Source organism: Muntiacus reevesi, chromosome 13 (genome assembly GCF_963930625.1).
Source record: "Muntiacus reevesi chromosome 13, mMunRee1.1, whole genome shotgun sequence".
NCBI classification, from domain to species: domain Eukaryota; kingdom Metazoa; phylum Chordata; class Mammalia; order Artiodactyla; family Cervidae; genus Muntiacus; species Muntiacus reevesi.
The window spans coordinates 18,904,996-18,931,332 of record NC_089261.1 but is presented as its reverse complement, the minus strand read 5'-3'; the positions used below and the strand labels follow the sequence as shown (position 1 = coordinate 18,931,332).

At 38.1% G+C, this 26,337-nt stretch overlaps 1 protein-coding gene and 1 pseudogene across 1 annotated transcript; one reads left to right on the top strand and one right to left on the bottom strand.

The window, feature by feature from the left end:
* Positions 1-39: 39 nt before the first annotated feature.
* Positions 40-18,427, top strand: RAD9B (RAD9 checkpoint clamp component B). Its single transcript, XM_065905020.1, has 10 exons — positions 40-217; positions 2,240-2,310; positions 3,700-3,849; positions 4,059-4,173; positions 10,230-10,329; positions 12,617-12,723; positions 15,979-16,085; positions 16,174-16,238; positions 16,790-16,912; positions 18,102-18,427. Exons 1-10 carry the CDS (start codon positions 181-183, stop codon positions 18,391-18,393), a joined length of 1,167 nt encoding a protein of 388 aa, XP_065761092.1. The 5' UTR covers positions 40-180; the 3' UTR covers positions 18,394-18,427.
* LOC136146222 (U4 spliceosomal RNA) lies at positions 666-786 on the bottom strand (annotated as a pseudogene).
* Positions 18,428-26,337: the final 7,910 nt, after the last annotated feature.

Sequence of the window (26,337 nt, the reverse complement as noted above, 5' to 3'; positions counted from 1 at the left end):
CAAGAGACCATTCTACGGGGGCCCGCGCGGGCCCTTATCCGCCGTAAAGCGAAGCTGTTCTTTGGCAAATGGGGTGGGGGCAAAATCGCGAAGTTTCGAAGCGCGGGCAACATCCGGGCAACATCTGGGGCCCTCGGTGTGAGGCGTCCTGTGTGACTTGACTTTTTAGGAATTGCAGCCATGCTGAAATGTGTGATGAGCGGCAGTCAGGTGAAAGGTGCAGAGGCCTTTTCTGCCTTCCTGTGTAAAAATGGGAAAGCTTAGGATTTGTGGGCGTGGGGACGTTTCCACCGGCGTCTCATTTCTTGACCTTTGTCTTTATGCCTAAGGGACATAAGACCTGGCCATAGCCAGCATCCACTCACCCAGGGTCTTGTTAACTTCTGAGGAGCAAATGAAGGCTCATTGACTTTTATTTATGCGTATTATTTATATTCGTAGATGTCCATGAAATGAAGTTGAACCACCGGGACAGGTAGTGGAAGGGTAGGCTTCAAACTCGGGGTGATAAGGAATGTGTGGGAAATTGGGAAAAATAACCCTTGGACAGTTAAAAGTATTTTAGCGCGATAAGAAAAACATAAACCTCGTTTTTATTCCAAATTCTAACATTTTTAAATGTATGACCTGGGACAAGCCATTGAATCCCTTCAGGGCTCAGTTTCCTCATCTGTGAAACGAGAATAATAACAGCATCTTCATTACAGTATTTGTTGTAGTTTCAATTAGCGATAATCGCGCCTCGGATAAACCTCATTGGCTACGATACTGCCACTGCCCAAAGCTTAGTATTTGTTGTAGGAATGAAATGCGGGTAAAGAGCTCAGTAACAAATTGTAATGTACAAGAACTAATCCTTATTATAAATGGTCCTTTAAACATGTAAGTTACTCCAGAAAGTCTCTGTTTAGAAAAGTAATGGTTTTCTACAGATCATAATCTGAAAATGATCATTGAAAGGCATTTGTGTCTCAGCTGGCTCCCGCTATGTTGAGGGCATCTATGGAAAAATATTAATGAGCAGGAAAGGAAATAAAGAGATCCGCATTGTTGCATGTTTTCAGAGTTCTAGAAAGTTCTCTTTTGCAGTGTGTACCTTGTTCTCAGTAAGTGATAATTTGTATGATTGTTTAATTTTGTTTTTTCTCCAGAACCTAAGCACTGTGAGGGTGGGAACTGTAAACCTGTCTTGTTCATTGCTATACCCCCATTGCCTTGGCTTATACTCTTGGAACCTGCTAGGGGCTCAGTGAATATTAACTGAATGAACAAAAAGTCTTCATTAGCTAGCTCCGGGAAAGAGTGGTAAATGTGAAGTATTAAAAAAGGGCCACTTTTTTTTTTTCCCCTAGTCATCCTATGTTCTGAGTTTGAGGCCCGCACCTCCAGTTCTGATTCTTTTCTCCCCCCTCTCTTTCTTAGCATGCCATGTGGCTTGTGGGATCTTAGTGCAGAGTCCTAACCACTGGATCAATCATAGTATGATGCTCCCAACTCTGATTCTTAAGCATAATATGATTTTACATTCTAGAATTATTTTTCCTTTTTTTCTACTTTTCCATGAATTGATATGGCCATCCTTTTTTATTGAAGCATAGTATCCCATATCTGTTTGCCATATTTTTTTTTTTTTACTTATTCGTAATTTTTAAGAACACTAATGGTGTCATACCAAATCAGACCAGTATTTCATCCAGGCCTAGCTACTCTTTATGACAGGGCATCTAACTGTGTTTTCTGGCGAGATCTGGCATGATGCATGCTCAAGTATCAGAGATATATCTTGAATGCCTCTAATTTCTCTCTCATAACTTGTTTTGACTTTGCCACCTGTGCAGTTATGAAAACCCTTTGAACCATTTTCTATATGCTCTGTTTTCACAGTTTGGTTTTTTTTTTGGAGTAAGGGATATACATTTAAACCAAGTTTAAAAATGCTTTAGTATGGACATTAGCTACCACAATAGTTCCGTGCAACATTTTTAACATCTAGAAAGAAAGGATTTTGTTGCATTTTATTATTTCACACACCCAATCTGTGAATTTATTGAGCACTTATTATGTGTCTGGAATTTTGCCAAGGCCATTATACTGTATTTCTTAAAGCAGTTTGTAGCATTAGTCTATAAAACACTGTTCTTTGTGAATTTATCCTGAGTCCTGTGAATGCTGAAGTAGTTCCATGGTTTATTTTTATTGTTTGAAAGAATGTAAACAGCATCTTTCTTTTTCTCCATAGTATTTGGGAAAGCAATCCAAGCTCTCTCACGAATTAGTGATGAGCTGTGGCTAGACCCCTCTGAAAAAGGTGTAAGTAAGAAATTTAGCTCATAGACTATCAAGTAAGGGCAAAAGATGATGTTTAAAGATCCCAGTCCAGATTGAATGTTAACTTGGAAATCCAGAAACTGTAATTATCCCTTCCACTGTTGATTTGTATTTTACATATCTGAATACATTTAGAGCATGGTAAACTTAAAAAAAATCATACACAATTGATTTAAGCCAGAATCACAACCTGGTGGTCAAGAGGCTAGATATGACTTGCAGAAATGTTTTGTGGGGCCTATACTGTTTTTTTAAAAATTGAAATATAACACAGGGAGTGTGATTTGGTGCTCTGTGATGACCTAGAGGAGTGAGATGGGGGAGTGGGAGGGAGGCTCAAGAAGGAAGGCAATATGTATACTTATAGCTGGTTCACATTGTTATACAGCAGAAACTAATACAATATTGTAATGCAGTTATCCTCCAATTTTAAAAAATTGAAATAATTTTCTAACAGTAGTTGAGAGAGTCCACATAAAAATCTGAATTTCTTGCTTCTCTTGAAAACTCAGAAGATCTGCTAGTTTGGGGCCTGCATTCCCAAGTGGAAGTATTAATGGTTGACTGACTAACAATTTCTTACCTTAGACAAGGTAAGACTGCCATTTTGCTGCAGTCTTTTTACTTCCTTTCGTATTATTGCCTTTGATCACTTTGTAATAAGGTGCCTGTGAGCAATTACATTTGTGCAATTAAAAATATGTTCTTGTTAGCAAAACAAAAAATACAAATTCAACATGCAGGATTTTAGTCTTAAAACCTATAAGTCTAGTATAGATATGGACACATATGTGTATACATATGCAAATTACAAACACACTCTAAAGGGGCTTCTCTGGAGGCTCAGTGGTAAACAATCCACCTGCCAATGCAGGAGACACCGTTTTGATCCCTGACCTGAGAAGATTCCAAATGCTGTGGAGCAGCTAAGCCCCTGTGTCATAACTATTGAGCCTGTGCCTTGAGGCCCGGAAGCCACAACTACTGAGTCCAAGTGCTACAACTGCTGAAGCCCATGCTCCCTAGAGCCCATGGTTCGCAACAAGAGAAGCCACCACGTTAAGAAGTCCATGCACCACAACTAGAGAGTAGCCCCCGCTTGCCGCAACTAGAGAAAAGCCCATGCAGCAATGAAGACCCAGCACAGCCAAAAAAAGATAAATAATTTTTTAAGAACACACTGTATAATGCAGTTCATATTATATCAGTATTATAATTCATATGTATAATGTGGTCCATATAATGCAGTTAACATCCCATAGCTTACTTGAATGCATTTCAATGACATGATAAACATATTAGATTTTTTTTAATTAATCATTAAAGAAACCTGATTTGTTTTCCTGTATGACTGTTATTTTGTTTTTCTAGCTTGCTTTAAGATCTGTGAATTCTTGTCGGTCAGCATATGGATGTGTCCTCTTCTCTCCTGTGTTTTTTCAACATTATCAATGGTCAACCTCAGTGAAAATGAATGATACTGACATAATATTGAATTTAAATTGCAGATTGGGAATGAAGGTAAGTATAAGAGGGCCTGATTTCCTCTTGTGTTGTAGAAATGCTCGATATATAGGGTATAACACCTATCCTGATCTTAATACTTGGTTTAAATTGCGTACAAGACAGGTCAGTTCATTTAAGAATATAAATACTCTCGTTAGATTTTTTAAAAGTAACCAAGCAACCATGTTAAGTATGTGCTGTTCTCTAATGTGTTTGCGTTACAGTCAATTCTGCCCATCTTTAGATGTCTGAATTCCCTAGAGAAAAATGTGGAGAAGTGCAAAATATTTACCAGATCTGATAAGTGCAAAGTAGTTATTCAGTTCTTCTGCCGACATGGTAGGTATAGTTAAATCTAGTTTAAAGTATGTGCATTTTTTGTTACTATTGTTCACGGTTAGAATATTCACACTGCAACATTGCTTTGAATTTGTGTAGTCTATGGTAGGGAGGTTGTAAATATTATTGTACTTTTCTCTGTAGAAGTATTGTGAGATGACTGGTATTAATTCTTTCTTTTTTTGGCTTGTCAGTGGCACAGGCTATGCATACACTTACATACAGACCAGTTGGTTTTTTTCTTTTTTTTTTTTTGCCATATAGGATCTTATTTCCCCAACCAAGGATCAAGCCCATGCTCCCTACATTGGGAGCATGGAGTCTTAACCACTGGATTACCACTGAAGTCCCCAGACCAATATTTAAATGTTCATTTGAACTCTCACAATTGATTATTCTAAAATTAACTAACTGCTGGATGATATTCTGTAAGCGTGCTTTGGTAACAGTGTTCCTTGCAAAGAGCAGAAAAAGAATAATGCCTACTTGTATTAGAAGTGCTCTGAGTCCAGCCCCTCAACTGTAGGAGCCAAGACCTTCATTCATTCTCTCTGATACACCAAAGAGATTTCCTGCCTCCCAGCCTTGCAAGGTAGATATTCAAATGTTGTAGTCATATAGGATTTTACGGAGTTAAATATATATAGTATGATAATAAGGAGCATGGCGTCTGGAGGCCCCAAGGCCCGGGGTGGAACCCTGCACTGCTGCTTCCTTGCTGAGACACTGGACAAATTATTTTACTTTGTGCCTCAGTTTACCTTATGTAAAATGGGGACAATAGTAATACAAGCCTTCTAGGGTTTTTGTGAAGATTCAGTGAGTTATAGGAAGTTATAGCTCTGCAATGTTTAAAGAAATACCTGGCATAGTTTCTAAGAGGTATCACTAGTACTAAGTTTTCAGTTTCTTAAGTATGTCTCAAGTGACTTGATTAGTGTCCAATACATATTTGTGATTGGTAGATTTTTAATAGCTTTTGTTGGGAAATTGTACGAGTTAGGATGCTCTAAGTTACAAGTAACAGAAAGAAAGGAAAAACACCCAGAAAATCCAACTCAAACTGACTTAAACGGTAAAGAGGAATGTTGGTTCATATAAGCTAAAAGTTCGAAATTAGATCAGAGGAGTGGTTTGATCCAGGCTGCAGCAGCTGCTTCTCCTTCTCCTTCCTTTTAAAATTCTCTCAGCTCTACATTTTTCCATGTGATTTATACTAAGTCCAACTTCTCTTATAAACTTTTAATAATAAGGTGACTTCTAGCAGCAGCTGTTGGGGCCACATACTTGCTCTTTTATATCCAAGAGGAGTGAGAGTCATACCTCATACATGCATTGAACAAAAGTTTGGCTTGGCTCTGATTGGACCAACCTAAACTAATCCTGGGGGGCCACGGGAATTCCATTCTCTAATTGCCTTGGCTTATTGCCATATCTGGACCAAATTCAATCACAAGGGAGATAAGATTACATCAATTGATTTATACCAATGAGGGCCCACAAGTGAGGCTTGAAGTGAAGCTGGTGCCTCCCAAACCTCATGGCGGCTACACAACAGGGAAGGATGGCTCAGGAAGGGAGGGGAACAAAGGCAATAGATGCTAATATAGTAATTTGGGTAAATATTAATACTTATATTTTCCAAAACTGTCTGTACTCAGGAAATTATGCTTGCAATTTTATTTCTATAATCTGGCGGGGAAACAGTGTGCAAATTTAGTTTTTAGTTGAGAAAAATCACCTAGGCAGAGATATCCAATAAATTGTTAGAAATACATATTTGGAATTTGGGAAGAAATTAAGGACAGTGAAGTAAATTTGGCTGTCTTCATTGATAGAAAACAGCTGTGAAAATATGAACCACTAAAAAAGACTAATTTCTCTGAATCTAACCACAAGTAGTTCCCAGAATGGTGATTTCTTAGAGTATTTAGCATCTATTAATAGAAAAAAGATGATTTATGTCATCAAGAGCCAAGATTCATATGAAATATTCACCTGCCTAATAATAATTCTATGAACTCTCTGTATTTTCATTTGCGCAAGTCCCAGAGTAGCTAAAAATGAGTTGGTGAGTTGTCCCTGAAGAACATGCCCTGCTGATCCAAAGCACCTGGTGCTAAGTTCTGTTCTGATCAAGAAAACAGGTCTTCAACGGAGAGGGGACTCCCTGAGAGGGGGGCACTGGCTATTTGAGTGAAAATAAAACCCTGATTTGTACATGTATATTAATGACGTGTGTCAAGAGGGCAGGATCCCCACTTCAGGGTTTTAAGATTTTTTGAAAGGTCATTTACAGATGTACTCATGACTAAACTTCGGTAACAGTGAATGTAAAGGGATTAGGAGTATCCCTTGTAAGATTTTTGAACTATCACTAACCTCTGAAATTCCAAACTCCACAAATGGAACATCTCCAAAATAAAGCTTACTCCTTAGCTGTGCCTCTTCAGGTCTGAGAGAGTTCTCTGGAGCCACTGAAAGAAGTTGCAGATTGAGCTACGAAATAGCAAGCAGAATTCTATCATAGCATCAGGTATCCCATTGCTGGGAGCAGATGGTACAGACCAGTGCTATCAAGTGGTCCACGGACTGGCGGCTAGACCTCAGACTGTTTGTTACTGGTCTGTGAGAAGATAAGAAATTTAGGCCAGAATTTAAGTCAACACTACTAAGCATTCTATTTAGTTCAGCTGTTTTGTTTTCATTGTGGTTTCAATAATAAGACTTTCTTAATGAAGGAAGAAATTCTGGTGAAAATTCCTTGTCTCATTATAGTCCAGTACTTTGTGCAGCACTAGAAAAAGTCAATAAATGACACAGAGTAAACAGGACTTTAAATTTTTATCCCATTTGCATTCTATCACAGAAAATTATTAAACTAGAAGGTTAGAAAAAATTGCAATGAAGAAGTACATCAAGCCAAGTTACTTTATTTTTTTTAAGATTTATTTATTTATTTTTGGCCACGCTGGGTCTTCATTGCTGCATGGGTTTTCTCTAAGTGCAGCAAGCAGGAGCTACTCTCTGGTTGTGGGTCACGGGCTTCTCGTGATGGCTTCTCTTGTTGCAGAGCACAGGCTCTAGGTGTGTGGGCTTCAGTAGTCACAGCACGAGGGCTCAGTTGCAGCTCAAGGGCTCTGGATAGAGCGCAGGCTCAGCAGCTGTGGAGCACGGGCTCAGCTATCCCACGGCCTGTGGGATCTTCCTGACCAGGGGTTGAACCTGTGTCCCCTGCATTGGCAGTGGTCCTTAGCCACTGGACCACCAGGGAAGCCCCCAGCCAAGTTGCTCTTATTTTTATTTATTTATTTTTAAATGTACTTTCATTAAAGTGAAAGTGAAGTCGCTTAGTCGTGCCCGACTCTTTGCAACCCCGTGGACTGTAGCCTACCAGGCTCCTCCATCCATGGGCTTCTCCAGGCAAGAATACTGGAGTGGGTTGCCATTTCCTTCTCCACCAAGTTGCTTTTAAAAGGGTACAGTGAATGTACTTGAGAGAGAAAAGGTGAAGAGGAAAGGTTTTGTAGGTGCTGGCTTCACATCTGGGTACATTTCCAATGGTCAGAAATGGGAGGGCATTCTACTATGAGGAAGCAGTGTGATCAAAGGTCTAAACTGAGAGTGTCTTGTTTGTGTTAACGAAAAAGGGGAAGGAAGCAAGCAGCAAGAAAAAGAGCCTCAGGGGTGACAAAGAAATAAGGCATCTCTCAACTTGGACATCCTTGGTAATACCAATACAATATTCACCTGAGTCAGATATTTGTTACAGAGGTATGATTGTGCTTGTATATACATGGACTGTTTCTGGAGAATACCTAAGAAACTGGTGACAGTAGTTACCTCTGAAAAAGATACTGGGGTGGCAGGAGTCAGAGGTGGAGGGTGACTAATTTTCATTGTCTATTTTTGATAGTTGTTAAATGTATGCCTTACACATCTATTGTCTTCTATTATATATCCATCTAAAAGTAACTTAAAAATATTTTTTAAAATAAGTAAGATATACCAACTTTTGAGCTTCATGTCTTTCCAAAATAGCAGCCACAATAATACCTTTAAAACAGGTCAGATTATGTCACTCCAGCAAAAAGGTCACTGTTGTACCCAAGATAGAAGCTGAAGATCATACAGTGGCCTGTGAGGTCCAACATGATCTAGGAGTCCCAGGCATGCTTTCTCCTCAAGGGCTGGGCTGTCCCCTCTGCCTAGCAAGCTCCCTCTCCAGACAGCGCATAGTTTGATCTTTTGAAGACCTCCTTCAGTCTTTGCTCAAATGGCATCTTTTCCATGAGGTCTTCCTTGAACTCCCTATTTAAAATTACTACCCCCACCACTGGCACTCCCAGCTCCCTTTCTGCTATTTAAAAAAAAAAATTCCTGTGTACTTACCACTTTGTGACATGTGTGCATGCATGCTAAGTCGCTTCAGTCGTGTCTGACTCTGTGCGACCCTGTGGATTGTAGCCCGCCAGGCTCCTCTGTGCATGGAATTCTCCAGGGAAGAATATTGGAGTGGGTTGCCATGACTTCTCCTCCAAGGGATCTTCCCAACCCAGGGATCGAACCCGTGTCTCTCTCCTGCATTGGCAGGCAGGTTCTTTACTGCTAGCGCCACCTGGGAAGCCCATTATGTGATATACCAATTGTTTCATTAATACTTATTTTCTTATTGTGTGCCTCTCTTTACTAGAACGTAAGGTTTGTGATTTTTGTCCAAGTTGTTCTTCACTGGTCCATAGCTCCCAAATCGTCTCTAGTGTGGTAGATTACAGAAAAAAAAACAAACTCATAAATTATCTGCAGGCCTTCCCTTCAAAAGCTGAAGTCTGTTTCCCCACTTCAAATCTCAGCTGGCCTTGGACTTGCTTTGATATCAGTAGAATGCACTAGAATTGATGTTGTGTGAGTTCCAAGCCTAGGCCTCAAGAGGCCCGTCAGCTTCCGTTGTTTAACTAAGAACATTTCCATCAACATGAGAATAAGCATAGCCTGTGTAGACACCTGAAAGATTGGAGACCACGCGGTGTGAGGCCCCAGCCACCCAGACTGTCCCAGTGTCCCAACTGTGAGGCCTCGGATATGAAAGTGAGGCCATTCAAAACGATCCAGCCACTGTGAAGCCAGCCCAAACCAGAGGAGCCACTTAACTGAATTGTGAAAAATAACAAATGCTTGTTATTTTGAGTCACTGTATTTTTGATGATCATTAAAAACTAATTGATAAGCCTGACAGACAGTAACTGCTCAGTAAATATTTGTGAAAATAATAAATATTGCTGTTATTAATTCGGTTTAAAAAATGAGTTGAAAAATGCTATTTAGAATGAATCCTTTTGAATCTCGTTGTAACATTATTATGCTGTAGAAAGTTGTAGCCTACCTGGATTTTATTACATGGGCTCTATGTTCAAACTTAGATTCAGGAAAAAAAAAAAAAGATAAACTTAAATTCAAATTCTGACTATACTTACTAAAACAGCTTAACTTTGAACTAATTTAACCAAGCTCAAGCTATAGTTTCCTCTTCTGAGATTAAGTACCTACCCCATAGAGATATAGAGAGGATCAGAGATAATGTCTGTGCAATGTATACTGTAGTTGTGGGTACACTGGACCATAGCCATTACTGCTCCCCACTCCTTTCATCCTCTCAGAGGGAAAGAACACACCGATTCAGTGCTCTGGTTTTATTTTCAAAGGTCCCATCCAGAAATATCAACCTTGGTTGAAAAATTCTGAAAGAGGTCATAGATACCTGATTGGTAGTGGGCAATTACTATTTTACACACAATTTAAGAAATTACCCATATTTCAAAAGAACGTGGGAACTCTACTGCCTAATTGTTTGGAGGGTGTGACATGTTACATAGTGTCCACTAGGGGGCGATAAACACATTCATTTAGGGTTAGTGTTTCTTGTAACTTATGTGCACCTGCTAGATATTAAATATTACTTTAATTTTATTATTTTAATCTGAACTTAAAGTGTAAGTCTTTAAATTTTTTTAATTTTACGCTTAAAATTATTAACGGATTGTTTTACTATTTTTAAGGTATTAAAAAGATTCATAATGTGTGTTTTCAAGAAAGTCAGCCTTTGCAAGTTATTTTTCAAGAGAGTATGTGTGCTAATACACTAGTGATTCAACCAAGGTAATGAGCTCTCTGTTGTTTTTTTCCTTAATATAGTATGGTCACAGAGTAAAGAATTAATGCCCTAGAACTTTTAAATCAATTACATTTTTTAAAGCTAACATTAGACTTGAAGAAATCACCTACAGGATCAAGAGGAAACCTGAAGAAAGATAATAGTAGATAATAACTGCCTAATGGTAGAAATAATAATTTATTGGCCAAGAAAGTTCTAGAAATATCCCATCAGTGGCTTTCTACGTCAAGTGATATTAAGAGAAAAATATATTATCTGATAACACTTTGCATTCGTATGGTGCTTTTATAAGACACTGTGTGTCTTAAAACACACAGCACGAGGAGATCTTAACAGCTTTTATGTGATTGATTTTATCCCTGTTTGTTTTTTCCTAGAGAATGAGTGAGATGTATTTGTCAGTGAGGGAGAACTCAATTTTTCAGTTAAACCATAGCATTAAACATTTATTATTTTGTAAGCCAAAAGATGTTTTACCTTTACTGTTTTTTATTTTCTTTATTTATTTTTACCCTTACTGTTTTTTAAATTACAACAGAAATACTCCTTGTAATGCATCTAAAATTTATAGAGAAGTGCAAAGATGAAAAATGAAAGTCTTTCTCCTCTATTTACCCCATATATCGCACTTGGCAGGCATAACATCTATTAACAGTTTGGTGTATATCTTTTTACCTCTTCTATTTATAGTCAGTTTGTCTATAACTTTCCCTCTCCCTATATCTATGGATAGCTTTCTCTCTTTCAAAATTGTATCACATACTTTGTTGTTTAGTTGCTAAGCTGTGTCCAATTCTTTTGCAATCCCTTGGACTGTAGCCCTCCAGGCTCCTCTGTCCATGGGATTTTCCAGGCAAGAATTTTGCAGTGGGGTATCATTTCCTTCTCCAGTGGATCTTGTTGACCTAGGGATTGAACTCACATCTCTTGGATTAATAGCAGATTCTTTACCACTGAGCCACCTGGGAAGCCCCAACACATATTGAGTCCTGGAAGTGAAACTGCTGGGTCAAAGGCTTAAATAAATTTTAAATTTGCATACATATGGACTAGCCAATTGCTATCTGAAAAGTTTGTGCCAATTTACATTCCTACCAAAAGTATAGGAGAATCCTTCCAAGTTAAGGATTATGATTAATCTTCAAAAATTTTGCCAACCTGTTGGGTAGAAAATGGCATTTTAGTTCTTCTTTTTTTTTTTTAATAATTTTATTTATTTCTGGTTGCACTGGATCTTTGTTGCTGTGCAAGGGCTTTCTCTGGTTGTGGTGCTCAGGCTTCTCACTGTTGTGGCTTCTCTTGTTGCAGAGCTCAGGCTCTGAAGTGTGGGCTCAGTAGTTGTGGCACCAAGTCTTAGTTGCTCCGAGGCATGTGGAATCTTCCCGGACCAGGAATCGAACCTGTGTCCCCTGCGTTGGCAGGCAGGTTCTTTTCTACTGTGCTACCAGGGAAGTCCGCATTTTAGTTCTTTACTATGTCTGCCTTGAGCATCTTTTTACATTTATTAGAAGTTTGTATTTTTCATTTTTGAATTGCACATTCATGTTGTCATTTTTTGTATCAGCTTGTTTGATATCTTGTACAACACCTCTCCCTTAACACTGGAAAAGTTCCCAGATTAATTTGGTAGGTGTTCCTGACATTTTGGCATTGAGAAACACTGCTAATCTAAAATCTAGCGTCAGGTTAACACGAACGTTACAAAAATTCTAAGAATCTCATTTTTATCTAACCTGACTTCGATTTAAAAAATAAGCCAGAAATTTTAATTCAATAATAAAAAGATAAATAACCTAACTAAAAAAAAGTGGGCAAAGGATTTGAATGGATATTTTTCCGAAGAATATACGCAAATGGCCAACAAGCATATGAAAAGATGATCAACATCGTTAGTCCTTAGGGTAGTGCAAACCATATAGCTTTAAATCTGAGAATTGTGTAGAATATGAATTGTATCTCAGTGAAGGTGTTTTTAAAAAGGGAACCCAAGATGAAAGGGCATTTGGGATGTCAGGACAACCTGGACCAGAGATTGAACCCAGGCCCCGGCAGTGAAAGCATGAGTCTTAACCACTGGAACACCTTGGAATTTCCAATGGTGTAATTTTGAGATATGCAAAAAATATAGCAGGTCATGTAGAAGAATAGAGATAGTCTTTTGGGTAGATTCACCTATTTATTTTCAGATTCAAGATTTGAGTTCCGTTTCAGAAGATAATTTTTTTCTGTTTCTTCTTCAAATAGTGTAATATTGTTCATTGCATTTTGTAGGGTGCTTGCTGAGGCAATTGTTCTTTTTACATCGAGTCAAGAGGAAGTTACTCTTGCTGTTACTCCGCTGAAGGTTTGCATTAAGAGTTCTAATGAGGAATCAATGGGTAAGGATTATATCTGTCACTGTGCTTTGATGGAATATTACTTCCTGGCTTTCCTGATTATTCTATGGTTATACAGTAAATATTACTGACATAATATTTATTCTTGACTAAAAGACAGTAAAAGTAAAATATAGAAAAATTTTCAAGAGACCAAAGAAATTTGTCAACCAGTAATTAAAATACCTGGCTTTGAAATTCAAATTGTTTTAAAATTAGGAGGATGGTTACTGAGAAAAATATTTTTTCAGTTGAAATTTTAAGGTCCTTTTCTTATCCTTTGTATTTAGCATAAAGGAAGGGAAGAGGCCAGCCATCCAATGGAGATGATCTTTGACCACATAAAAAGGAAAATTAACTTTAAGTTAGAAATGTAGCATATTCCAGATGGCAAATAGATAGGGCAGAAAATGTGAATATTTCTTTAGTTCACTCTTCTAAGAGCTATCCAGATGTAATGGAGACACTATGGCATGATTAAATCTGGAGTTTTGCTATTAAGGAAATTTACTAAGGTATTTTTGGCATAAGCTGTTTGAGATTCTTTGATGTTGGATAATTTGGGGGGTGATAGCAGTAAAGAAAGAATATTAAGGTAGAAACAGTATTTGAAAGTGAAAAACTAGTATAACTAGGGCTTAAGGTGGGTCACATGACTTTGTAGTGTTTAGTTTGTGCCAGATGCTGTTCTAAATGTGAATCCATTTGATCTTTGCAGCAACTCTATGATGTAGCTACTGTTAGTATCCTCATTTTCCATATGAACAATATGAAGCACAGAGAAACTAAGTGACTTGCTGCTGTCACACAGTTAATATGTGGATTGTGATCTGAATAGAGGCTGTCAGGTTCCAGGGCTTAGGCTTGTTACCACCATGCTCTTATTGCTTCTCTCAAGTCTCATCTAGTATTCTTTTTTGGCACTTAGAAGTGCATGATCTGGAAAATATATGCGTGGCTAGTGAGAAGGTCTGTTTTATATTCATAATGCCATCTCTGAATAAAGATGGCCATTTAGTAACCAGGAGACGCTATCCCTTGTGAGCAGCTTTCTAATGAGTGGTTATAGTTATGATTGACTCGGGACTCAGTTTAATTTTATTATTGAACCTACTCTATGCCAGCACACTGGGAGTGACATGAGCCTTCTTTTCTTATTTTTTTAAGTATTCTTTTTTTGTATTCTTTTCCATCATGGTTTATTGTAGGATATTGAATATAGTTACCTGTGCTGTACAGTAGGACATGCTTATCCATTTTACATCTAATAGTTTGCATCTGCTAATCCCAAACTCCCAATCCAACCCTCCCTTGCCCTCCCCCTCCCGCATAGCAACCACAAGTCGTGACATGAGCCTTCTTGATTGAGAGGAAGGTATTTGTAAGGTATTGTTTGGTCCTTTTAAAATATAAATACTATTTCTCCTTTGTTCTTACACTTAAATAATTCATGTCCATTGAAGAAAATTAAAAACACACAAAAAGCACTAATGAAGTCACCTGGAATCCCCCTATCTGGAGAAAAGCACTTAATATATAAAAACACTTTTCTATATCTTAGATCTGAGAACAGGAGATTGGTTTAATTGGTGAAATACAGTGAAGCTATTATTAAAAGTAGTCTTGGGAGTTCCCTGGTGGCCTAGCAGGATTCCAGGCCTTTACTGTCATGGGCCTGGGTTCAGTCCCTGGTTGGGGAACTAAGATCCTGCAAGCCACACTGCACAGCAAAAAAAAAAAAAAATAATAGTCTTGTTTGTGTGTATATATACATTTCTTTCTCTCTGGGTATGTATATCAAAGATGTTTATTGAAGTTAATATTGTAGAGGAAAACACAAAACACCAACACACACAAATAATTTGGAAAATGTACTTATTGACATAAGGCACTGAGCTTCCCTCATAGCTCAGTTGGTAAAGAATCCGCCTGCAATGCAGGAGACTCTAGTTTGATTCCTAGGTTGGGAAGATCCCCTGAAGAAAGGAAAGGCTACCCACTCCAGTATTCTGGCCTGGAGAATTCCATGGACTGTACAGTCTATGGGGTCACAAAGAGTGGGACACAACCGAGCAACTTTCAATTATTGACGTGGAAATATAGCCAGGATATATTATTGAATAGATTATAAAATGGTATGCATAGTATGATCATATTTTCATTTTAAAAATGCACATGACATTTTAATAAAATATTAGAGAACAAAATTCACCTGTTATTGTCTGTCTTTTGGATTATAGCCATCCTAGTGGGTATGAAGTGTTGTCTCATTGTGCTTTAGATTTTCATTCCCCTAGTAACTAATGATGTTGAGTATCTTTTTGTGTGTGCTTATTGTTTATTTGTATATTTTCTTTGGAGAAATGTCTGTTCATATCCCTTGTTTGTTTTTCACTTGAGTTATTTGTCTTTATTGTTCTGAATACTAGTCCCTTATCATATGTGCTGTGCTGTGCTAAGTTGCTTCAGTCGACTCTGTGAGACTCTATGGACCAGCGCCTGCCAGGCTCCTCTGTCCGTGGGCTTCTCCCAGCAAGAATACTAGAGTGGATTGCTGCGCCCTCCTCCAGGGGATCTTCCCAAGCTAGGGATCAAACCCGTGTCTCTTATGTCTCCTGCATTGGTAGGCAGGTTCTTTACTACTAGCACCACCTGGGAAGCCCCCCTTATCATATATATGATTTCAAATATTTTCTCCCATTCTGTGAAGTTGATTTTTTACTTTCCATTTTTTAATTTTTTGGCCACCCCTCCCAGCTTGTGGGATAGAGGAAGTGAGGTAGCAGTCTCTTAATGCCTGGGCCCACACCAGAAACTAGCACTAGATCACTCCACCACATACTATTAGTGAGAGTAGACAGAAAGCCCACTCACCCCAAGGGGAAGGGACACAGATATAGACCCTACCACTCAATGAAGAAATGTCAAAGAACTTGTGGCTATTTTTAACCTACAATTTATGGTTATATTTACTTTTCTTTTTAAAAAAATATTTATTTATTTGGCTGCACTGGGTCTTAATTGCAGGATCTTCCATTTTTGTTGCACTGTGTGGGATCTTTAGTTGCAGCAGGGGAACTCTCAGTTATGAAATGTGGGATCTAGTTCCCTGACCAGGTATTGAACCCCAGCCCCCTGCATTAGGAGTAAGGAGTCTTAGCCACTGGACCACCAGGGAAGTCCCTGACTATATTTTCTTATTAAAATTTCACAAATACCTACGGAATTGATGTTATTCTTTATTTTCCTCTTGAACAGACCTGACCAATTCTGTATACAGTGAGATGTTTATTGGTCCAGATGAGTTTGACTTCTTTCAAGTTGGAATTGACACTGAAATAACATTTTGCTTCAAAGAACTGAAGGTAAAACCAAAAGTAGTGTCCAATTAGAATTATCAGTGGCAGTTTTTAATAAAGATTTCATATTTTTTTTCCCTTCTTTTCCTTTCAGGGAGTGCTGATATTTTCAGAAGCTATACATGCTCCTATAGCCATTCATTTTGACTTTCCTGGGAAGTAGGTCTTTGGAAAATTTTTGAGTTTATTTCTTTTTCTTTTGTCGTATACTAGTAAATAAAACCCTTTGAGTCACGTTGAAATTAATTCACACCTCAGGAATTCCTTAACTTTACTGGCAACACTTCTCAAACTAAAACTTTGAAAGATGTTATAACCTGGTGTTCTTTTGATTGGTGACTTGGTTTAGAAAGATACATTATTCTGCAGAGTGAAAACATTTATAAACTTGATATACTGAATAAATTGCCTAATTAGAAAATTGTATATGGCTTAAACAAGTTAAATCTCTATGAAACTATAGTATGTTATATTTCAGAACTAAAATGTCAAAGAGATTGGGTTAGGATAAATGTGTCTTATAAAATTGGATGTGATGATTTTTAAGGGCTCTTTTAGCTCTAAGGACTATCTCAATTTGTGAAAAAAACAAATAAGACTTCTACTTTTACTGTTTCTTTTTACTCCAAAATTAAGTATCATTTTCTAATGTTTTCCCAGTGTCCATCAGAAAATGAGTGTGGTTTTTGCTCTGGTTTTGCCTTTTTTAGACCCATGGCTTTAAGTATTAATGATATGTTATTGGAAGCCAACTTTATTTTGGCTACCTTAGCTGATGAGCCAAGTAGAGCATCTTCTCCACAAACACTGTGTCTTTCACAAAAAGAAAAAAGGTAAGGCTGTGTTTTTAATGTCTTATTGGTTGGGATAAAGCCATTGCAACCTTATTCTGCAATAATTCAATGGCATTCAGTTAGGAAACAACTGAGAAGGAAAACATTAGAAGATCTGAAATTTTAACTGAATCAGGAAGAGCTCCAGGAAGACCTAACTGTAACATAGAAATAACACCCATCTTTCACAGATACTTGCTTTTTTCTCTTATGATCACAATTTAACAGAACTGTCTGGTTTATCTTTGTCATTACCTAAAACTCATTTCTGTTTTCAGTGGTTGTTTTTTAGGAGTGATATAGTGTGAAGTTTCACATGAAGGTTTATATTCATTACCCAGAGCTCTCTTTCTTAGACATATGGACAGGCAGCCATTGTTTTTCTTTCTTTCTTTTTTCCCTTTTGTCTCTCTCTTTTCTTTTTTTTTAATTTTGGCTGCACTGCATGGCTTGCAGGATCTCAGTTCCCTGTCCAGGGATTGAACCTAGGACACAGCAGTGAACTGTAATGTCCTAACCACTGGATATCCAGGGAACTCCCCCTTTTGCCCCTTAACTGTTTTTTTTTTTTGTTTTGGTGGAGGCTACTTCATACTAAAAATAACAAATTTCTATGGGAAATTAGGAAAATGCAATAAAGTACAAAGAATAAAGTGAAAAACACCCACACTTTTACCACCTAACCATAGCCACTGTTAATGTTTGGCCCACTGTATTTTCTTTCAGACTTTTAATTTTGCATATATTTGCATTTTAAAACAAGATTGGCTCATATAGCATATGTAGTTTTGTATCCTGTTTTTTTCCCACAAAATATTATATTGTGAACATTTTCTAATATTGCTGATAATGACTTGGAAAGATGCTTTTTAATGGTTCTATACAATTTTATCATACAGATGTATTGTAATTTATTTGACTTTGTTTTTTTCCTACCTGTGCCCTTCTACTGTGTTATAAGATTATCTCGTGCCCACTTGGGTTGCTTTACTGAAAAATTTGAATCTGCAAGAGAATTTCTAAATAATCATATATTTGAATCTTAACTTTCAAACAATTAGTTTGATGTTTTTTCAATATATTCCCTAAACTGTGTTATCATTGTTATTTCATGTTGCTCCTTTAGTTATATACAAATATATATTTCAAAGTAAACAGTTCATTCATTTAATCTCTATTAATACCTCAGGTCAGAGCCGATACATTCAAATTCAAAGGCTGGTAAAAATGTAACCAGCCAGGTCCCAGAGTATATCTCAAGAAAAGTAGAACTGAAAAGGCTGTATTCTGATGAGACTCCCACGAACACCTCTACATTGGAAAATTGTGGCAGCCCTTTAATGAAAAGAGCAAACAAAGACCTTACTGAAGTACCCGAAAGCAGTGGAGATGTTAGTGAAGTCCCAGAGAGCAGTGTCAGCGACACGGAAGAAGTGCCAGGGTCTCCATGTTTCAGGAAGGTAGAGGAGCAGCAGCACTGAGACACAGCTAAGCCGAGGCCAAGGGCTCACTCTCGTTGTCCGTCTGCCTTTCCAGTCTCCCCGCCGCAGCCCACCCCCAGTCCCCTGGAAATTAATTTCCTTATATTTTGATGGGGAGAGCTGAAGCCAGTCTGAGATGGAGAAAAGGTTGATTCATACAATGTCAATACAAAACAAATTGCTCATTGAGTAATTCTAACAAAGTATGTTTAGAGACTTGAGTCACTTGTTTTAAAGAGCAAATTATGATTGTTTACAGCATATTTATCTTTGAGTACAAATATTGATAATATGTTAAAGTCATATACTTTGTTTTCTAAAATAAGTGTCCTAATTTTCTTTTTCAAGTTTGGTCAAGAAATCTCTTATTCATGGTAGCACAGATACAAATTTCATCACAAGAAACATCACAATTTTCTTCGTAGTAGAGTCCCAGTTAATAACATTATTGTAATACCAATATTTTGCTATTATAGATGGATGATCAACTTTACAAAATGCTATGATGTTAAACCTTATGAAATCTATTGAACTGAAGATAAACATAATTTATATAATATATAAATTATATATATTTATATATATATTATATATATATTATATACATAAAATAATAGTCCACATTTTACATGTTTACGTTAGTGTTTTATTCAAGCTTGTTTTGCTGTTGTTATTATTGGTTTGGAAATATGAGTTTGTTAGAGTTAGAAATTTGAAAGGAGAAATAATATTGCTAGAAGTTACTACTTACTTCTCACTAGTCCTTTTCAGAATTGATAGTAATTAGCAAAATGGACCAATTTAAGTTGCATTTCCAAAGTATCATTAGGATGGCAGTCAGTTTTTTACTAAGAGAAAGAGCAGGGAGCTGACACTTCATGTTACACACCCCTATGAAGTTTACATTTTTTACTTTATTTCATTTTTAAGTCACAATATCCACTGCTACTGGGCTTTCCTGGTGGCTCAGTGGTAAAGAATCTGCCTGCCAGTGCAGGAGATGCAGGTTTGATTCCTGGGTTGGGAAGATCCCTTGGAGAAGGAAATGGCAACCTACACCAGTATTCTTGCCTGGGAAATCCCGTGGACAGAGGAACCTGGCCAGCTACAATTCACGGGGTTGCAAAGAGTCAAATACGACTGAGCAACTAAACAATAACAATGCTGTAATAAAGACTTCTAGGATCGTAAAATTGGACAGTAAACTCCACTTATTAAGTTTGATGCCATAAGTGTTTACTGAATACCTGTTATATGCTCAGTACTTAGCAGTTTTCTCTTCTTGTGAATTACTAACTTGGTCATAAAAGAAAACTGAAGTCTGTCCTTTCATTATGCAGAAGCATTCTCCCCATCCTGTTTTTTGGTTACACATATTGTGCTTACTTTTATTTTTTTTACAGACAACAACAGGAACACATTTCCCTGCTGCTTCATCTCCCTGAAATTCACTAAGATTGCCAGTTTCCTCACTAGGGAAAGTGACATTTAGAGCTGTAAGCTCCACAAGTTTCAGTACAGCACTCTTTTCTTTTCTATCATGTCACTTAAATCCTAAATTCTAAAAAGAAAACTCAATTTTGGAAGGGAAGTTTTTGCCTTAACTCCTGCAAAAATGAGATTACATTATGGGTAAATGATTGAGACCCTTATCATCTATCTGAACTACGGTGAGCCTTCTGACTGGCCTCCATACCCCCATTCTTCTCCACTCTGGTTTTCCTCCACACTGTACTAAAAGATTCTGTTTGGACCTTACAGTGAGGTATAGGGCTCCTAGGTTGGAGTCTCTGTCTTGCCACTTGTGTGACTTGGGCAAGTTACATATCTTTGCTTCAGTTTTCTTTCTGTTAGTAAAATGAGGATAATAATGATGAATTGTTGTGAGATTGAATTGTGAAAATTAATTGAGTTAATAGATGGAGCTGGCAGATGGTCAGTGCTCAGCATCACTCTCCTGCTTTTAAATCTCTTGAATCGTCCACTTTTTCCATAGAATTTCACCTAAACTCCTTGAAATGGCATTAGGGGACTTTCCCTAGAGTATTTAATATAATCTTCTCATTTCCTCCTCTGAGGTCCAGTTCTAGTCCTTCAGATTATGTTTTAATGTCTGGTAGATTTAGTATCCCTTTGTAGCTTTTGTCAGTTTTTTTCCTGGTTATTCCTGAGTATATATTTTTTATTTGAACTTTAATATCAATGTATCCAACTCCATAAAAAAAATCTATTTTTTTTAAATTAGGATTTCCTTAAATTTCTGCTAACTTGAGGATGTTAAGTGACATCTTTATGTTGTTGAGTCATTCTGTCATATAAACACTGGCAATGTATTTCCATTTATTCAGTTCTTTTGTGTCTTTCAGGAGTGTTTTAAAATGTTTCTCATACATTTACACATTTATTATTAAGCTTATTCCTAAATAATTAATTAACCTTTTATATTGCTATTGTGAATGGATGTTATGTTTTCTGTTTTCTCACTGCCTTTTGTGTATATGAAGGCTATTGTTTTTTTGTGTTAATTTTATATTGTACTACCCTGCTGACTTATGTTATTATTTCCATTAGTTTTATCACTGATTCTCTCAGGGTTTTTAGACATACTTACTATATGTCTCTTTTTTATATACCAATAGTTTCATTTTTTCTTTAATGCCTCCAACTGATTGTTTTGTTCAGTTGCATTAGCACATAACCTCTAGTACAACATTTAGAGTGGAGAGAATGGGCCTGCTTGCTTAGTTCCTGATCTTAATGGAAACATTCTGCATATACTTTTGTGTTCTAATTTTGCTCATATTATTAAGCCTACATTTTGGGGTAGTAGTATTCCTCTTTTCACTGTTTAAACTCCTACCCACTTTCAAAGCCCAACTCAAATGATACATCTCCTTCTGAAGTCTTCTCATTCTACTCATTTTTACTGTCACATAATAACTTGATTGATATGCTTGTTATTCCACTAGGTAGATTGTGAGTTCATCAAGGGCAGACCTGAGTCTTATTCATCTCTGTATTCCTAGTGCATAAGCCAGTAGTTGGCAGACCTTCAGCCCTGGTTTGGGATAGCCTGAGAAAATTTTTAAAATCCCTCCAATAGTATCACAACATTCCAAAATGAAACCAGTTTTTTAAATTCACTTTATTAAAAAAAATAAATATATGGTAGTGTTCTACTTTGGGGAAGGGGATTTTCAGAATTAAACTACTGTAGAGAAGTATTGGGCTTCCCTGGTAGCTCAGCTGGTAAAGAATCTGCCTGCAATGCAGGAGACCCTGGTTTGATCCCTGGGTTGGGAAGATCCTCTGGAGGAGGGCATGGCAACCAATTCCAGTATCCTTTCCTGGAGAATTCCATGGACAGCGGAGCCTGGCAGGCTACAGTCCATAGGGTTGCAAAGAGTCAAACATGACTGAGTGACTAAGCACAGTACAGAGAAATACTGCTATATTCTCAATAATGACCAACATTTTTTCTGTTGTGGATGTTCAATAAGTTTAATCAAGAAGTTATACACAGCTCTCAGGGACACCAAAATGAGGAAAAATACCTAGTATTGTTATCTTTTTTTACTGAAGTATGATTGACCTACAACACTTTGTAAGTTCTATGTGCATAACATAATGATTCAGTATTTCCACACATTACAAAATGATCACAATGATAGAAATTTAGAGCAGTTTTCAAAGACCAAAGCCCCATAAAATTTATGATAATATTGTTGACTATTTCTTCATGCTGTACATTTCATCCACATGACTCATTTATGCTGTAACTGGAATTTGTACCTCTTAATCTCCCTCACCTAGTTCACTCACCCCCACACACCTCTCCGCTCTGGCAACCACCTGTTTGTTCTCTGTATCTATGAGTCTGTTTCTGTTTCATTATTTTTGTTCATTTATTTTGCTTTTTAGATTCCATACATAAGTGAAATCTTATAGTGTTTGTCTTTCTATGACTTATTTCCCTTAGTAAAATACCTTGTAGGTTCATTGGTTTTGTTATAAATGGCAAGGCTTTATTCTTTTTTGTGGCTGAGTAATATTCCTTTGTATATATGCACTGCATCTTCTTTACCCATTCATCTATTGATGGACACAGGTCGCTTCTATATCTTGGCTATTATAAATAATGCTGCAAAGAATATAGGGGTGCAGATACTTTTTTGCATTCATGTTCTTATTTTTATTTTTTTCAGAAAAATAGCAGGAGTGGAATTGCTGGATTGTATGGCAGTTCTATTTTTAAGAAAACATGTATACTGTTAAAAAATTTTTTTATAACAGTGCACCTTCTTACTCAATTCATATAGAACTTGGACTCATTCCACGTTACATAGCTATTCAGACTTTCTGCATTAGAAGACTGTTAGACACTAGGGAAGGGCTTGATCATCCAGCCATGAATGATTTAGAGACTGAAGAGTAGGTGGGGACAAGAGGGGGTAGCAAATGACATTTGACCTTAAGTGAATGGCAAATTCAGGGCAGCGCTCAAAGGCCATAGTAAACTAAGATTTTCAGCTTACCAGTGTATTAGTTTCTTATTGCTGCTATAGCAAATTACCACAAGCTTAGTGGCTTAAGACAACACAAATTATCTTTCAGTTCAGAAGTCCAAAATGAGTCTCACTGAACTAAAAGCAAAGCATTGGCAAGGATGTGTTCCTTTGTGGAGACTAGGGAAGAATCTGCTTTCTTTCTTTTCCTTTCTTCTTGAGATCATCTGCATTCTTTAATCATGGTTACCTTCAGCCTTAAACCAGCAATGGCTGGTGGAGTCCATTTCACATTTCCTCACTCTGATGCTGATTTCCACATTTAAGGATCATTGTGATTTCCTATTGGGCCTACCTGGATAGCAACCTTATTCCACTTGCTCTTTTAATTCCCTTTTGCTTTGTGATATATTCACAGGGTCCTGGGATTAAGACGTGAACATCTTTGGGGGTGAAGGTAGACCATCATTCTGCCTACCACAGGCAATATCACAGCTAATTTGGGGTATTTCATCTGGAGCCAAGGTTCAACAACTGCTGTCTGAAGTGCCCCATGCAGAGGGCATCTTCAGTTTCTGATTTGTAAGGATGAACCAAGAATAGGGATCATTTGTTTATTCATGCTTGATACCTACCATGCAACTCCCACCAGTATTTGTTGAGGGCCTTGCGTCATAGACGTGGGGTATACAATGGTGTGCAAAGTAAACAAGAAAAGTTCCTACACTTAATTATAGACTGGGTATGGGGGTGGGGGAGGTAGACATTAAACAAATAATCATATGACTAAACGTATGATAATTAAAAAAAAAAAACTAACCTGTGGTAACTTTAATAAAGGAAAAGTTCAAGGTGCTTTGAGAAGATTTAAAGTGTGAGCTGACCTAATCCAGGAGGTCAGAAAGTCTTCTTTGAAACTGGTGTTTGGAGCTGAGCTGGAAAGAATAAGATAGTAGGGGGAAGCTGAGTGGATGTGGCATGTGCAAAGGCCCCTGTCATGGAGGGAGCGTGGTCGTTTTAAGGACCTGGAGGAAGACCAGTGTGGCCAGAGGGCAGATAGACAGGGGAAACAGTGGCACAGGGTGAATGAAACTGGAGCAGTGAGTGAGTTCCAACTCATGTCGGATGTAACTGGCCACATCAGGTACTGTGGCAGTGAAAGTATTGGAAGGGTTTTAACAGGGAAGGCTGCCCACAGTGCAGTGAAGCAAGACTGGAAACTCAGTTGTGGTGTCTGAGAGATGGTGATTCAGTAGAAAATGGAGAGAAGTGGCCAAAGTAAACAGCTAATTGAGGAAATAAAACAGCAGGACTTTGTGATGGATCGGTCATGGAGCTTAAGGGAAAGGGAGGTATCAAGGTTGGAGAAACAGGTTCAGTGCTAAGATCATGAATTCTATTTTGGATTTAAGTTGCAGAAATCAAGTAGGTAGTAGGATATAGGAAGCTCAGATTGTAACTGTGAGACTCCCTGGCATGTACACACTAATTTCTGCCAGCAGTGTGAATGCGAGTTCCTCGAGAGAGGGTGTGGCAGAGAAGACTGTCACCATTTAGAGGAGTGGCTCTTAACCACAGCCAGGGGACAAAGCCATTAGTGTCTGCAGACACTTCTGGGAGTCACAGTTCAGGAAAGAGGGCTGCTCCTGGCATCTGGCAGGTAGAGGCCAGGGGCGCTGCTCAGCATCCTCCCAGCAGCAGGACAGCCCCCACAGCAAGGAAACTTAATCCTCCATCAGCAGTGCTAAGGTTGAGAAACCCTGATTCAAAATGTGGGTAGAAGAGGGCAAACATTCATCTTTGTTTCACTTAGCATAAATAAATTTAATAATAATAAAAAGAAGGCAAGCCAACTGAAAAGAGCAACCAGAAGAACACAGCATGAGGAAAGTCTGAGAAGGAAGTGTCAGAGTGAGGATCTAGTGGGCTGGGGACTGAGAATGGCCATTAGTTTAGGGCGTCTGGCAATTTTTGGTGACCATTATAAGGACAATTCCTATATGCGGGTCAGGAGCTTTTTTAGATAGGACCTAAGAGTAGGAGAATGAGAAAATAGAGAAAGCCAGTGTAGAGTTCTACAGCAGAGATTAAGATGGAGGGAGGATGTGGATGAGGCTATTTATTTTAATGAGACATCTGATTATTTTTAAATGCTGGTGTTCCTATCCAGTAGAGGAGAGGCATGGAAGGGGCTGGGAGTCAGAGACAGGGAGGGAAGGACTGACTCTGGTCAGGACTAGCTTTTGTCACAGCAGGAGGGAAAGGGGAGAGGATGGATCAAGTGGAGGAGGATAGCCAGCAGTCTCTGTTCATCTGTCTCCCACAGCCCTGGTGTTGGTTTCAATGGCTCGGGCAGGGTAGTCAGAAACAGATCACTGATCCCAAACTGTGTGCCCCTGGAGTCCAGGGACGGGTTTTACTTTTGGATGTTTTGGGCCACTCGTGAAGGTTCTGGGTGTCTCACGAACCATCAGCTAATGTGAGGCCACAGTGGCTGAGTTTCTGAAGAGGGGTATTTGATCAGCACTAACTTTCTTTGAATAAACAAGCTACTTCCCTCCCCCCTTCCTCCAGTTCTCTTGCATGTTCTTTGCAGCAGTTTCTTCTGATCAACAAGAACCCTTCAGCCTCCCTTTTCAGAGTCTGGCAACAGCAAGTGACAATGAAGAGGACATGAATAATGGCAGTTTCTCCACATTCTAACAATGATGGCTGAGCTCGCCCCCTTGCCCATTTACTGGTTCACTTGTACTGAAAACACATTTTCACATTTAAATCTATGAAGATACTGTCTTGGGCTTCCTGGAGAATGGGCTACTGGTTATCTAAACATCATCTTGTACAACCACCATATCTAGCAGTAACTACTTGTCAATAAATGTAACTTGCTTTAAATCTATTATGCTACGTGGGAGGCAGAAAAATTTTTTGTGTTGGGAAAAAGCTCATTAGAATTTTCTTCAGTTCAGGGAATTCCCTGGCAGTGCGGTGGTTAGGACTCTGAGTTTCCGTTCAGGGGGCAAGGGTTTGATCTCTGGGACCTAAGGTTCAACAAGCTGCATGGTGTGGCCAAAAAAAAAAAAAAAGAATTCAATGTAGTGTTTCTTTACAAGAGTTTTTAGCATTTTCTTTGCCAGTTTTATAGTTATTTAAACTTTCAGTAGCAGCCATTTCGAGTGCATCAGAATGGCTTGTAAAGTTCAGGTATCTTTTGTATTTGATTTCAAGTATTTGAGCTTTGATGCTGACAGATTAGAACGTTCTGCAGTCTTTTCTTATGTAAGATCATAACTTTTACACAGCAGGGGAAGAAGAGAGTGAGATGAATGGAGAAAGCAGCATCAGCATATATGCACTATCAGGTGTAAGATGGATAGCTGATGAGAGGCTGCCGTATAGCATAGGGAGCCCAGTCTCGTGCTCTGTGATGGCCTGGAGG

Bases quoted from the DNA above. Each gene is read 5' to 3' on its own strand.
- RAD9B (XM_065905020.1), top strand. From the start codon at position 181: ATGCTGAAATGTGTGATGAGCGGCAGTCAGGTGAAAG. The intron at 12,724-15,978 runs GTAAGGATTATA...CCTCTTGAACAG, and splicing joins TTCTAATGAGGAATCAATGG to ACCTGACCAATTCTGTATAC. The intron at 16,239-16,789 runs GTAGGTCTTTGG...TGCCTTTTTTAG, and splicing joins CATTTTGACTTTCCTGGGAA to ACCCATGGCTTTAAGTATTA.